Raw genomic sequence first — 15,041 nt, forward strand, 5'->3', positions numbered from 1 at the left:
GCGGGGGGGGAGGGAGGGGAGAGGTGCGGGGGGGAGGGAGGGGAGGGAGGGGAGAGGTGCGGAGGGAGGTGAGGGAGGGGAGAGGTGCGGGGGGGAGGGAGGTGCGGGGGGGGGAATGAGAGGTGCGGGGGAGGGGAGGGAGAGGTGCGGGGGGGGGGAGGGAGAGGTGCGGGGGGTGGGGGGAGGGAGAGGTGCGGGGGGTGGGGGGAGGGAGAGGTGCGGGGGGTGGGGGGAGGGAGAGGTGCGGGGGGTGGGGGAGGGAGAGGTGCGGGGGGGGGAGGGAGAGGTGCGGGGGGTGGGGGGAGGGAGAGGTGCGGGGGGTGGGGGGAGGGAGGGAGAGAGAGGTGGGGGGGGAGGGAGAGAGAGGTGCGGGGGGGGGGGAGAGGTCCGGGGGGAGGGAGAGGTGCTGGGGGAGGGAGGGAGAGGTGCGGGGGGGGGGAGAGGTGCCGGGGGGGGGGGAGGGAGAGGTGCGGGGGGGGGGAGGGAGAGGTGCGGGGGGCGGGGGGGGAGAGGTGCGGGGTGGGGGGGAGAGGTGGGGGGAGGGAGAGGTACGGGGGGGAGGGAGGAGGGGGAGGGAGAGGTGCGGGGAGGCGGAGGGAGAGGTGCGAGGGGGAGGTGCGGGTGCAGGGGGGAAAGAGCTGTGGGGTGGGGGTGGGGGAGGGGGATGTGGGGGGGCAGGGGCGGGGGAGGTGATGGTGGTAGGGGGAGTGCGGGGGAGGGGAAGGTAATGGGGAGGTAATGGGGGGGGGGCGGGGGCGGGTGGGGTCTCCCACGGTTCCTACCCAGGGAGCAGTGGCAGATCCTTTGGTCAGAGAGGTGGGTGCAGAGAAAGGGCTGACTATTGTGGGTGGAGTGAGTGTTGAGGGACAGCTGCCCCTCCCTCCCTGCTCAGTGCCATGTTCAGGCACCTAATATAGTAACGAAAGGGAAATAATAAAATTATACAGCACAGACTATTCGGCCCATCATGTCTGTGCCGTCTCTTTGAACGAGCTTGTACAATTAGTCCCATTCCCCCACTCTTTCCCCACAGCCCTGCAAATGTTTCCTTTCCAACTATTTATCCAATTTCCTTTTGAAAGTTGTTATTGAATCTGACCACCCTTTCAGGCAGTGCGTTCCCGATCATAACTTTCATAACAAAATTAACAACTCCTCCCAGGATATTTTGCCAATTATTGAATTATCAATAATAATCAACTAAAAATGTGATTATTTTATTTTTGGTATTTTCAGTAGTATAGTCCCTTCACCCACAATATCCCACAGGTCTTCCTGTCTTGATTAGTAGCTTTGTGTTTCCCAAACTGCAAAGTTTTAGCGTTATCCCACCTCCCGTGGGTGCTGGTCCTCGTTCTCTTGAGTTAAAATGACCTCCACAAAACAGACTCTTGGGGAAAGAGGTGTTGAGTATGCCTGGAATGGAAGGGAGAGCTGTAGTGGGTGTTAAGCTGCCTCAAGTTATGACCCCACTTCAGACAACATGGCTACCTGTGACTCCCTGAAAACTGTGTGAGTGGCATCGACTTACCAGAATAGTTATGTCTGTAATGCACTTATGAATGACTCCATGAGGCAATGTGTTGTACTCAAACTGTAGTGACCTTGGTCCTTGATTCATAACTCCAAAGTGAGGCAGCCTTTTATACTGGGCCCTGCACACCTATGCAGGTGACCCTCAGGTCTCCCACCACAGTGCCCTCTGGTGGACAGCCTCTGCCACAGGGGCAGGAAACCCTGGTCTCCACCAGTTGCACCCTCTAGTGGTGCCAGCATAGTATATACATAGTGTAAACCTTATTGATAGTACATCAGGTAACAAGTCTCCATCTTATGCAACTATACAGTGACTACACAAAGAGTATATCTATAGTCTGCATATATAACAAGAATAAAGAGACCCACCTCCATCCAGCTGAGGAGAACTACCCTTCTCCTTTATATACCAGCCTGTGGCCTTTCATTCTACACCCTACTCTTGGGAATTCTCTCTTAGACCCCCTTCTCATTTGCAGCTTTTTTCCCCATCTCTTTGACTGTGTTTGTAATTCTCTAGCGCGAGCTCAGTCTTGGATTCCCCTTGGGATACTCACTGTTAAAGTCACCTTGTAACTAAGTTATTGTAAGATGGCTGGGTTTCAGCTCCTGTTGTGGTTTGGCACTTGTTCGGGACCCACCCACCCTTTGCAACTTGATGAAAGCTGCCATTTGTGGCGGTTTATTTAATGCTAGTTTTAATCTGAATTTGGAAAAAGGTACATTTAAATTTTTCACATTAAGCACAAGCATTAAGTGTTACCAGTGATTTCGGAGCTGGGCTGAAGTTGGCACCTGTTGGAGGTTACCTGCCCAGCGTAATGTACTGTTTGACTGAGTGACCTATTTATTGATTATTGCCCTGATTTTAATTCATTTCTGATCAGTCTTTATTTGTCAACAGCTGCACTGAACTCCCTTCGACAACTGAGCACCTCCAGCTCGATCCTATCGGACCCAGCTCTTGTCCCCGAGCAGGCGAGGCTGGCCGTGAGGAATCCGAGTCTCCCCTAGTGCACACCCCAGGTACTGGAGCTCGACAGTGTGGGAAGCTGAGCCTCCTGGTGCAGTGAGAGAACAGAGAGCAGCTGCTCTGTGTTTGATGCTTCAGGGTATTGGGTTCAAGGACCACCAGTGCTCATTTATTCTCCGTCTTTCTCTTAGATGCTGAATGTGTTTTTATAAAATTGCTCCTGTAACGCCTGACTGTTGTAAATGAGTTTGATGTTTAGGACTGAATGTAACTAGAGGGGCCAATTTTCGTCTCATAGACCAGTGCACAGGACATGATAGGACAGGGGAGAGTCCATGGATGAAGCAACTTTGAGTGAGGCGCAGAGAAAGATCACACCTGTAAGGAGCAGGAGCCGCATTATAACATTCGAATAACACGCCACTTCTCGTCCCTCGGCATTTCACTGGCATGCAGAGGTTGTGTGGTTTGCCGGGACAGCTCGAAGATCCAGTCAATAGTTGTTAGGCCATTTCTGACCTGTTTTTCTGATTTTTTTTCTTCCCCACTCAAGTTCCAAAGCGTGGACATTGTTTTCATTTGATTCACTCCCAGCACCATGAATGTCTCCAGTGGGTTTGCAGTGGGAATCTATCGGTGGTGCTGGGGGAGGAGAACGATGCTCTCTGTGGCAGAAGAGCTCTGACCCCCTCAGTAGATAGTGGTCTCGGTGCTTGCCCTGATGGGCGGTGAGTGCAGCACAGGCTCCGATGTTAAGCCGGGTTGTAACAGTGGGGCTGTGGCACAGACACATTCACCGTTCTACTGGCCTGTGCTTCGGGTTGGGCCAGCAGAGAGCTGGGGGCAGTGATGGTGTCACGTGCTGTCAGGAAACCAACTGCTCTCCTGTACCACGGGACTCCAGTGACCACCTCAAACCCAGCTCCCACTCCCCCCGACAACCTCAAACCCAGCTCCCCGTTCCCCCGACAGCCTCAAACCCAGCTCCCACTCCCCCCGACAACCTCAAACCCAGCTCCCACTCCCCCCGACAGCCTCAAACCCAGCTCCCCGTTCCCCCGACAGCCTCAAACCCAGCTCCCCGTTCCCCCGACAGCCTCAAACCCAGCTCCCACTCCCCCCGACAGCCTCAAACCCAGCTCCCAATCCCCCGACAGCCTCAAACCCAGCTCCCCATCCCCCCGACAGCCTCAAACCCAGCTCCCAATCCCCCGACAGCCTCAAACCCAGCTCCCACTCCCCCCGACAGCCTCAAACCCAGCTCCCACTCCCCCCGACAGCCTCAAACCCAGCTCCCAATCCCCCGACAGCCTCAAACCCAGCTCCCACTCCCCCCGACAGCCTCAAACCCAGCTCCCAATCCCCCGACAGCCTCAAACCCAGCTCCCACTCCCCCCGACAGCCTCAAACCCAGCTCCCACTCCCCCCGACAACCTCAAACCCAGCTCCCAATCCCCCGACAGCCTCAAACCCAGCTCCCACTCCCCCCGACAGCCTCAAACCCAGCTCCCAATCCCCCGACAACCTCAAACCCAGCTCCCCATCCCCCCGACAGCCTCAAACCCAGCTCCCCGTTCCCCCGACAGCCTCAAACCCAGCTCCCCGTTCCCCCGACAACCTCAAACCCAGCTCCCCATCCCCCCGACAACCTCAAACCCAGCTCCCAATCCCCCGACAACCTCAAACCCAGCTCCCAATCCCCCGACAACCTCAAACCCAGCTCCCCATCCCCCCGACAGCCTCAAACCCAGCTCCCAATCCCCCGACAACCTCAAACCCAGCTCCCACTCCCCCCGACAGCCTCAAACCCAGCTCCCCATCCCCCCGACAGCCTCAAACCCAGCTCCCAATCCCCCGACAACCTCAAACCCAGCTCCCCGTTCCCCCGACAACCTCAAACCCAGCTCCCACTCCCCCCGACAGCCTCAAACCCAGCTCCCAATCCCCCCGACAGCCTCAAACCCAGCTCCCACTCCCCCCGACAGCCTCAAACCCAGCTCCCCGTTCCCCCGACAACCTCAAACCCAGCTCCCCGTTCCCCCGACAACCTCAAACCCAGCTCCCAATCCCCCGACAACCTCAAACCCAGCTCCCCATCCCCCCGACAGCCTCAAACCCAGCTCCCACTCCCCCCGACAGCCTCAAACCCAGCTCCCACTCCCCCCGACAGCCTCAAACCCAGCTCCCAATCCCCCGACAGCCTCAAACCCAGCTCCCAATCCCCCGACAACCTCAAACCCAGCTCCCACTGCCCCCGACAGCCTCAAACCCAGCTCCCAATCCCCCGACAACCTCAAACCCAGCTCCCACTCCCCCCGACAGCCTCAAACCCAGCTCCCAATCCCCCGACAGCCTCAAACCCAGCTCCCCATCCCCCCCGACAGCCTCAAACCCAGCTCCCCGTTCCCCCGACAGCCTCAAACCCAGCTCCCACTGCCCCCGACAGCCTCAAACCCAGCTCCCCATCCCCCCGACAGCCTCAAACCCAGCTCCCACTCCCCCCGACATGCTGCAATGTGGATTTCTGGAGATAGTCCCCCACTTCAGCTCCCGTCAAACAGGAGTCAGGGGCTCCCTCATTCTCTCCATTGCCCGCAGATTCCTGCTTTGCCTTGGTCTTCCTGTCCCTTCATTTATCCCTCACTTATTCATCCCATGATCCTCCCAGCCTTCACAAAGATTGCTAATGGGACAAGATGCTTCTTGAGACTTTCGAAAGGCTTTCAGGATTTTTGTCATGCAATTTTCCACTTCTACCACCAGTGTGCTCTCCGCACTCAACCAGCCCTGTCCCTGGCACTGTGAACCCGCCAACCAGATCTGTCCCTGGCACTGTGAACCCGCCAACCAGACCTGTCCCTGGCTCTGTGAACCCGCCAACCAGACCTGTCCCTGGCACTGTGAACCCGCCAACCAGATCTGTCCCTGGCACTGTGAACCCGCCAACCAGATCTGTCCCTGGCACTGTGAACCCGCCAACCAGACCTGTCCCTGGCTCTGTGAACCCGCCAACCAGACCTGTCCCTGGCACTGTGAACCCGCCAACCAGATCTGTCCCTGGCACTGTGAACCCGCCAACCAGACCTGTCCCTGGCACTGTGAACCCGCCAACCAGACCTGTCCCTGGCACGGTGAACCCGCCAACCAGACCTGTCCCTGGCTCTGTGAACCCGCCAACCAGACCTGTCCCTGGCTCTGTGAACCCGCCAACCAGACCTGTCCCTGGCTCTGTAAACCCGCCAACCAGACCTGTCCCTGGCTCTGTGAACCCGCCAACCAGACCTGTCCCTGGCTCTGTGAACCCGCCAACCAGACCTGTCCATGGCTCTGTGAACCCGCCAACCAGACCTGTCCCTGGCTCTGTGAACCCGCCAACCAGACCTGTCCCTGGCTCTGTGAACCTGCCAACCAGATCTGTCACTGGCTCTGTGAACCCGTCAACCAGACCTGTCCCTGGCACTGTGAACCCGCCAACCAGACCTGTCCCTGGCTCTGTGAACCCGCCAACCAGACCTGTCCCTGGCTCTGTGAACCCGCCAACCAGACCTGTCCATGGCTCTGTGAACCCGCCAACCAGACCTGTCCCTGGCTCTGTGAACCCGCCAACCAGACCTGTCCCTGGCTCTGTAAACCCGCCAACCAGACCTGTCCCTGGCTCTGTGAACCTGCCAACCAGACCTGTCCCTGGCTCTGTGAACCTGCCAACCAGACCTGTCCCTGGCTCTGTGAACCTGCCAACCAGACCTGTCACTGGCTCTGTGAACCCGCCAACCAGACCTGTCCCTGGCTCTGTGAACCCGCCAACCAGACCTGTCCCTGGCTCTGTGAACCCGCCAACCAGACCTGTCCATGGCTCTGTGAACCCGCCAACCAGACCTGTCCCTGGCTCTGTGAACCTGTCAACCAGATCTGTCCCTGGCTCTGTGAACCTGCCAACCAGATCTGTTCCTGGCTCTGTGAACCTGCCAACCAGACCTGTCCACCAGACCTGTCCCTGGCTCTGTGAACCTGTCAACCAGATCTGTCCCTGGCTCTCTGAACCTGCCAACCAGACCTGTCCCTGGCTCTGTAAACCTGCCAACCAGACCTGTCCCTGGCTCTGTGAACCTGCCAACCAGACCTGTCCCTGGTTCTGTGAATCTGTCAACCAGACCTGTCCCTGGCTCTGTGAACTGTACACACAGACGGAGCTGTGAGTACATCACCAGGCCATAACCACTACACCACGAGACGAAAATCGGCCCCACTTTATCTCAGCCTCACTCTCTGCGTTTACGATATGATTGAAGGTGTCTGTGCACTTGATGATTCTGTTGACAATTACCTTTAAATTACATGAATTTACCTCACGTGTTAGGACTGACTGCAAATCAGTGACTATTAATATTAAAGAGGCAGTCAAATCAGACTTTATCCATCGTCAACTCGAGTGAATTAAGATGCACAGTTCTAATCAAACACTATAAATTCGTACTGTCAGATACCCCACCACAGATACAGAGCAAGACAGGATCGACCAGCCTGGATATAATCGGCAATGGACTGTTCCTACCCATCCCCATCTCCTGAAAACCCAGCAAATAAATCAAACTCCAGGAATTTCTCACCAAGATGAGAACTCAGTCTAATAGTACAACTTTGTTGCCCTTTCGTGGTCCCAATTATATATATTCCCAGGAATTAAAATGGTTGATCCCAGTAACCTTCGGTCCAACTCATGGAGCTCCAGGCTGGACAAGTTAACCGATAAAACCAGAACTCGGGAACAGTAAGGGACAAAGATCCGAGCCCCCAGTCTGACCCCAGTACTGTCCCCAGTCCCTGACCCCTGTCCTGTCCCCTGATCCCTGTCCCCATTCCCTGACCCCCCAGTCCCCTGACCCTAATCCCTTGACCCCAGTCCCCTGATCCCTGACCCCAGTCCCTGGAGCAATTCTCATCCCCATGGACAGACACAAATTATCTGACAACATAGCAGTTCCGAGGTGTTGAATGACCCACTAATGCTGCTGATCAGCTCACCATAAATAGTATGGACACCTTTTATATCCAGACAAACCTGCTACTCTGTGTACCTCAGGCTACAAACTTGCAATCAGGGTTATTAAGAAGTAACTCTGAACAAGCAGGCTAGATTTCACTAGGTTATAGAAACTAATACTTAATGGGAGTCACAAAACATGTGATGGCGAAACGGCAGAAGATCTACATCGCCCGGGTTGCTTTCCCATTGAAGTCAACATTACCTCCTCGCCTCTCTGCTGTCTGCTTTCCAGATAAAACCACCATTTGGTGCAATTTGTTATGTGGCCTTATCTCCTTGCATTGCCACCTTTAGTGACCCAAGCAGCTTCTCAGCAAGTTCACTCTCCTCAGCTTCATTTCAAATCTTAGCATTTAAGGTGTAATGGCCCAGAAATCCCGGCCGGCTGCTTCCTGCCAGCGATCGGGTAAAAAAAGACTTGCACCTACCTGTTCCTGCTGCGCCCACGCGGGTTCTCCTTCCTGAGGCCTCCACTGACTGCGCGTCGGAGCGCGTGCACGTCAGGTCATGGGCAGGACTGGAGCTGCAGTCACATGGCTATCGGCAGCCAGTCCAGGTAAAGTATATACTCATTCAAAATAATGGGAACTCCGTAAGTTGGCCCAGAAATTCCGGCCTCCCGGTCCGTATTGCAAAAGCCGGTTTTCAGCACACAATGCACATGCGGTGAAAACCGGCTTTTCCGATCTATCAAGCTGGACAGATCCTCCGCATCTCGGGAGCGAGGACATTTGCATGGGCCAAATTTGCGGGATTTACCCATATCTTGCCCAGCGGATGTCCTGAAAACTCTTGCGCCTAATAAAAGCAGGGGCATAGCCTACATATACAGGCGTTTTAAAACACACTTAAAACATAAAAAATAATATTTTAAAATCCTGTGTTAAATGTATTTTAAACCATAATTTTAAAAACTTTTTTTTAAATCAGAAAAATATATATTTTTTATAATACATAAATAACTAATTTAAATTAATAAAAATGTGATGTATTTTTTCTATTAGAGTTTTGTGTGTTTGGGGGGGGGGGAGAAGGTTCTCATTCATAGTGGCCCTGAAATTGCAGCCGGAGACTTTTTCCAAAAGTACCTGGTGGTCCGGGAGGAGTGTGGGATTCTGGTGGGGAGGCCTTCTCTTCCTGCGCTGCATCTTCCCACGGAGATGGTGCAGTCACATGTGAGTGCTCAGCCAATCAGGTTTAGTATTCTCAATTAATAGTAATGGAAACTCCGTAATACCAGTTCTCATTGGGGTTTTTTTCTCAATTAATAGCAAACACAATAACACCAAATAAAAAATAAAAAACACACCTCACATAAATAAAATTAATTGAAATGAAAGGTAATAAATAGAAAAAATTTTTTTTTGAGTTTTTAAAAAGTTTTTTTAATTATGGTTTAAAATAAATTTAACGCAGGGTTTTATTTTTTATGTTTTAAGTGTGTTTTAAAACTCTTATGCCTGTATAAGTAGGCTCTGCACCTGCTTTTATCAGGCGCAAGAGTTTTGAGGACAGTGGCTGGGCAAGATAATATGGGTAAATATCACAATCTTGCCCTTGCAAATATCCTCGCTCCCAAGATGCCGGAGCATGACGGATCGGAAAAGCTGGTTTTCAGCGCACGCGCATTGTGTCGTTCTTTATCACTGTTCCAATCACTGTGATGTTGACTGCCAACAGTTTCTTGCTTTAACCTATTCCCCCCACACCGAGAACTCTACAAAAAGTCATACTACAAATAAAACGGGCAGGACTTGTGTCTCATTTTCATTTACAGCTTCGTTTAATACAGGAAAACATTTTAACAAATCAATAATGCCAATCACCACATTATTGTACAGTTTCACTCTTGCTACATTTTCTATTAGTAACAAACAGCACTACACCTCTTCACATTACACACTGACCCGACTACTTTAATGCCTGATGTCAGATTTGCCACAACGGGAGCTTTATCAAAGGTTACTATTCACTTCCCCGAACATTATCGAAAGTTGCCTCAATAAACAATTATCTTTAGCCAGCACTGGGAAAGTAGTGAGACGATGGTTGGAAAACATCACGAAACAGCAAGAGGCCGTACTCAGGAAGCAGGTCTCACCATCAAGGTGCGAATCTGTGAAGGCAAAGCACAGAAACAATTTCTCTTTAATATGGCCATGGGCTGAAATAATGTCAATCCTTGATCAGACTTTGTTTACACTGGGGATGTGTGGAACATTGGCAGGAGTTATTGCCCACCCCCAGCTGCCCTGTATATACTGAGAGCCAATCACATCGTGTGGGACTGGACTGGAATCCCCATGGAGGCCAGACTGGGCAGTGCCTAAATCAGAAATTGCTCGAGTTTAGAAGGTGGAGGGGTGATCGAATTGAGATGTTTAAAATGATGAAAAGATTCGATAGGGTAGATAGTGAGTAATTACTTCCTCTGGTGGGGGAAATCCAGAACTAGGGGCACAACCTTAAAATTAGAGCCAGGCCGTTCAGGGGTGAAATCATGACGCACTTCACACACACAAGGCTGTGGGAATCCCTCAAAAGGCTGTGGATGCTGGGGTCAATTGAAATTTACAAGACTGAGAGCGATAGAGTTTTGTTGGGTAACGGTATCGAGATGTGGATTAAAGGCAGGAAAATGGAGACATCATCCATGATGTAATTGAATGGTGGAACGGGCTCGAGGGGCTGAATGGCCTCTGATAAGCTGTGGATACTCAGTTTATAAAATTTGCATTTTCCCCATTTTCTTCTCCCCACTTTCACACAATGGCTGCTCTCCTGTACCTCATCCACAAGGCCAATCTTCATGTGTGAACCCAGCCAGTTACCGTCAATAGGCTATTTGACTAGGGGTGATCAGAGTCAGGCCTGATCATGCCCTCATTCCAGATCCACATACCTGTCACGGATGATCAGGAACAGAAACCCTGCTGATTTCCCCCTCCTGAGACCGACCGCAAACCCTATTAATTCCCCTAATTCAGCACAGACTGGGAATCAAACCCTGCTCCCCACCACACCTGGAGCACCCGACTAGTTTAAAAGAGATAAATCCAACTTAGTAGGTAGAGGAGGGGCAACGGCTGTGTCCAAACAATGAGCAGAAAGGAGAAACTCCCTGGAGGTAAGTCCCCAACAGGGGCTGGTAGGAGAGAGACCGCCCGTTCTCATTTACGTTGGGTTGTCACAACTCATCTTTATCAGCGTTTCCTTCCAGCTTCCCCATATTGGCAGCCGCAGGGGAAGGGAGGCTGCACACCTGGGAGGGAGGGAGGGAGGGGGCTGCATACCTGGGGGGGGGGGGGGCTGCATACCTGGGGGGGTGGAGGGAGGGAAGGGAGGCTGCGCACCTGGGGGCCCCCTGGTTGCCTACCTGTCCCAGGCTCCGGGCTCTCTTCCTCTTCAGCTCACTGTTGTACAGTTTTTCCGTAATTTTCCTTTCGTGCCCTGCTGGGCAGTGGCGGTTGGTGTTCCGACCCATCTCCTTCTTGCTCTTTCCCTTCCCTCCGCTGTGGGCCGGGTAATCCGCCAGGTTGTAATACTCGTACTCATCATAATGCATTTCTTCAAAGGACTCCAGGCTATCGCTGGACATGGTGCCCGGGGCTCACAGTCTGGAGGGAGGTCGGAGCTGGGACTGGGAGCTGCCTTGTGAGTTGTGCTGTGCTGGGCTGGACTGGGCTTACTCACTCTGTATGCCTTCATTGGTTGACTGTGATGTCAGGGCAGGGTGGGACAGGCTGCTTTTTGAAGCAGTTTTCAGAGGTGTGGTGTTTAAGTTGTCAGAGCGACAGATTGATTTGGTTTTCAAGACCGTTCCTGGTTTTGGTTAACTATTAAGTCACCAGGTTCATCATAGACAGTCCCTCGGAATCAAAGAAGCTTGCTTCCACTCTAAAAATGAGTTCTTAAGTGACTAAACAGTCCAATACAAGAACCACAGTCCCTGTCACATGTGGGACAGATAGTCGTTGAGGGAAGGGGTGGGTGGGACTGGTTTGCCGCACGCTCTTTCTGCTGCCTGCACTTGCTTTCTGCATGCTCTCGGCAATGAGACTCGAGGTGCTCAGCGCCCTCCCGGATGCACTTCCTCCACTTAGGATGGTCTTTAGCCAAGGATTCCCAGGTATCAGTGGGGATGTTGCACTTTATCAGAGAGGCTTTGAGGGCGTCCTTGAAACATTTCCTCTGCCCACCTTTGGCTCGTTTGCCGTGAAGGAGTTCAGAGTAGAGCGCTTGCTTTGGGAGTCTTGTGTCAGGCATGCGGACAATGTGCCCAGTGCTTCAATGCTGGGGATGTTGGCCTGGTCGAGGACGCTAACGTTGGTGCATTTGTCCTCCCAGGGGATTTGCAGGATCTTGCGGAGACATCATTGGTGGTATTTCTCCAGCGACTTGAGGTGTCTACTGTATGTGGTCCATGTCTCTGAGCCATACAGGAGGGTGGGTATTACTACAGCCCTGGTTACAGGTTGAGAAATAGACTGGGATTTAATGTTACCAGATGAACAGAAACAATTTGATTCTCTGACCCTGACCGCCTGTCGACCTTCTACACCTCACACAGGCTCCCTTGCCCTTCTTCAGTTCACCGTTGTATAGTTTCTCCGTGATGTCATTGTCAGCTGTGTCTCAGTGGGCAGCACTCTTACCTCTGAGTCAGAAGGTTGTGGATTCAAATCCCTACTCCAGAGATTTGAGCACAAAAATCTAGGCTAACATCTCTCGGATGAGATGTTAAACAGAGGCCCCGTCTGCCCTCTCAGATGGATGTAAAAGATCCCATGGCACTATTTTGAAGAGCAGGGGAGTTATCCCCTTTGTGTCCTGGCCAATGTTTATCCCTCAATGAACATCAATAAAAAAAATTATCTGGTCGTTATCACATTGCTGTTTGTGGGAGCTTGCTATGCACAAATTGGCTGCTGCGTTTCCCACATTATAACAAGTGACTAAACTTCAAAAAGTACTTCATTGGCTGTAAAGCACTGAGTTGTCTGGTGGCCATGAAAGGTGCTATATAAGTGCAAGTCTTGCCTTTTTTTCCTTCCCTCTAGCAGGACATCTCCTTGAACAACGACACTCTGCCTTGTCTCACCTGCAACAGTTTTTCCTTTAACTCCACTCACTTCTTTCATGTGAAGGAGTCGCTATTCCTGTCTTATTGATGTTGAACACTGCTCCCTTCAATGGCCTCCTCTTCCACTGCACTGCTGAGTGTTGATGATGCGCTCACCCGTAGAGTTTTATTTACTACGCTGCAAACATGTTCAGTTCTGGGCACAGCACCCCAGGAAGGATATATTGCCCTTGGAGGAGCTGCAATGCAGACTCACCAGAACGATACTAGGGATTAGAGGGGTAAATTATGAGGACAGGTTGCATAAACTTGACTTGTATTCCCATTTGTTTAGAAGATTGAGGTGTTTAAAATGATGATTCAGTCGGGTAGATAGAGAAATGATTTCTTCTGGGGGGAGTCCAGAACTAGGGGGCATGACCTTAACATTAAAGTGAAATCAGGAAACACTTCTTCACACAAAGGGTGGCGGAAATCTGGAACTCTCTCATCCAAAAAAGCGATGAATGCTGAGGGTCAGTTGGAGCTTGTTGGGTAAGCGTATCACGGGATATGGAGCCAAGGTGGGTAAATGAGATACTGATCAGCCTGGATCTAACTGAATGACCTATTTGTGTTCCCTTTCAATGTGATCCATCTCTGACTCTTCGTTTCCTGGACCTCTCTCTATTTCCAGGGATGAGCTTTCCACACATAGAAACAGAGAAAATAGGTGCAGGAGCAAGCCATTCGAGCCTGCACCACCATTCAATATGATCATGGCTGATCATTCCTTCAGTACCCCTTTCCTGCTTTCTCTTCATACCCCTTGATCCCCTTAGCCGTAAGGGCCATATCTAACTCCCTCTTAATTATATCCAATGAACTGGCATCAACAACTCTCCGCGGCAGGGAATTCCACAGGTTAACAACTCGCTTGAGTGAAGAAGTTTCTCATCTCAGTCCTAAATGGCCTACCCATTATCCTAAGACTATTTCCCCTGCTTCTGGACTTCCCCAACATCAGGAACATTCTTCCCGCATCTAACCTGTCCAGTCCCGTCAGAATTTTATACGTTTCTATGAGATCCCCTCTCATCCTTCTAAACTCCAGTGAATAAAGGCTCAGTTGATCCAGTCTCTCCTCATATGTCAGTCCTGCCATCCCAGGGATCAGTCTGGTGAACCTTGGCTGCACTCCCTCAATAGCAAGAACGTCCTTCCTCAGATTAGGAGACCAAAACTGAACACAATATTCCAGGTGAGGCCTCACTAAGGCCCTGTACAACTGCAGTAAGACCTCCCTGCTCCTATACTCAAATCCCCTAGCTGTGAAGGCCAACATACCATGTGCCTTCTTCACCACCTGCTGTACCTGCATGCCCACTTTCAGTGACTGATGAATCATGACACCCAGGTCTCGTTGCACCTCCCCTATTCCTAATCTGCCGCCATTCAGATAATATTCTGCCTTTGTGTTTTTGCCCCCAAAATGGAAAACCTCACATTTATCCACATGATACTGCATCTGCCATGCATTTGCCCACTCACCTAACCTATCCAAGTCACCCTGCAGCCTCTTAGCGTCCCCCTCACAGCTCAACCGCCACCCAGTTTAGTGTCATCCACAAACTTGGAGATATTACACTCAAATCCTACATCTAAATTGTTAATGTATATTGTAAATAGCTGGGGTCCCAGCACTGAGCCCTGCGGCACTCCACTAGTCACTGCCTGCCATTCTGAAAAGGACCCATTTATCCCGACTCTCTGCTTCCTGTCTGCCAACCAGTTCTCTATCCACATCAGTACATTACCCCCAATACCATGCACTTTGATTTTGAACACCAATCTCTTGTGCGGGACCTTGTCAAAAGCCTTTTGAAAATCCAAATACACCACATCCACTGGTTCTCACTTATCCACTCTGCTAGTTACATCCTCAAAAAATTCCAGAAGGTTCGTCAAGCATGATTTCCCTTTCATAAATCCATGCTGACTTGGTCCGATCCTGTCACTGCTTTCCAAATGCGCTGCTATTTCATCCTTAATGATTGATTCCAACATTTTCCCCATTACTGATGTCAGGCTAACTGGTCTATAATTACCCGCTTTCTCTCTCCCTCCTTTTTTTTTAAAAAAGTGGTGTTACATTAGCTACCCTCCAGTCCATAGGAACTGATCCAGAGTCAATAAACTGTTGGAAAATGATCACCAATGCATCCACTATTTCTAGGGCCACCTCCTTAAGTACTCTGGGATGCAGACTATCAGGCCACAGGGATTTATCAGCCTTCAATCCCATCAATTTCCCTAACACAATTTCCCACCTAATAAGGATATTCTTCAGCTTCTCCTTCTCACTAGACCTAGTACCCTAGTACATTCGGAAGCTTATTTGTGTCTTCTTTCGTGAAGACAGTACC

At 51.4% G+C, this 15,041-nt stretch overlaps 3 protein-coding genes across 3 annotated transcripts in view; 1 reads left to right on the top strand and 2 right to left on the bottom strand.

Moving 5' to 3' along the window:
- Positions 1-3,808, top strand: part of LOC139257747 (carbohydrate-responsive element-binding protein-like) — a 30,604-nt gene extending 26,796 nt beyond the window's left edge. The window contains exon 6 of the mRNA XM_070874610.1: positions 2,441-3,808. Coding sequence (XP_070730711.1) covers positions 2,441-2,550 — 110 coding nt within the window. The 3' untranslated portion in view covers positions 2,551-3,808. The remainder of the gene's footprint in view (positions 1-2,440) is intronic.
- Positions 3,809-6,781: 2,973 nt separating this feature from the next.
- Positions 6,782-11,812, bottom strand: nupr1b (nuclear protein 1b). The gene is made up of 3 exons (XM_070874614.1): positions 10,930-11,812; positions 7,982-8,090; positions 6,782-6,819 (listed from the first exon to the last, which is right to left on the bottom strand). Exons 1-3 carry the CDS (start codon positions 11,149-11,151, stop codon positions 6,782-6,784), a joined length of 369 nt encoding a protein of 122 aa, XP_070730715.1. The 5' UTR covers positions 11,152-11,812.
- rcc1l (RCC1 like) overlaps positions 9,318-15,041 on the bottom strand; it is an 81,709-nt gene continuing 75,985 nt past the window's right edge. The window contains exon 12 of the transcript XR_011592322.1: positions 9,318-9,669. The gene's annotated coding sequence lies outside the window, so the exon portion shown is untranslated. The remainder of the gene's footprint in view (positions 9,670-15,041) is intronic.

The sequence above is a fragment of the Pristiophorus japonicus genome, unplaced genomic scaffold, assembly GCF_044704955.1.
Source record: "Pristiophorus japonicus isolate sPriJap1 unplaced genomic scaffold, sPriJap1.hap1 HAP1_SCAFFOLD_907, whole genome shotgun sequence".
NCBI lineage: Eukaryota > Metazoa > Chordata > Chondrichthyes > Pristiophoridae > Pristiophorus > Pristiophorus japonicus.

What these genes read in the sequence shown, in the direction of transcription:
- nupr1b (XM_070874614.1), bottom strand. Translation starts at nt 11,151, where the DNA reads ATGTCCAGCGATAGCCTGGAGTCCTTTGAAGAAATGCATTATGATGAG. An exon ending in GAGCCCGGAGCCTGGGACAG is followed by an intron (nt 8,091 to 10,929) that starts GTAGGCAACCAG and finishes GGCTGCCGATAG; the next exon opens with CCATGTGACTGCAGCTCCAG. An exon ending in CGTGGGCGCAGCAGGAACAG is followed by an intron (nt 6,820 to 7,981) that starts GTAGGTGCAAGT and finishes AATTGTCAACAG; the next exon opens with AATCATCAAGTGCACAGACA.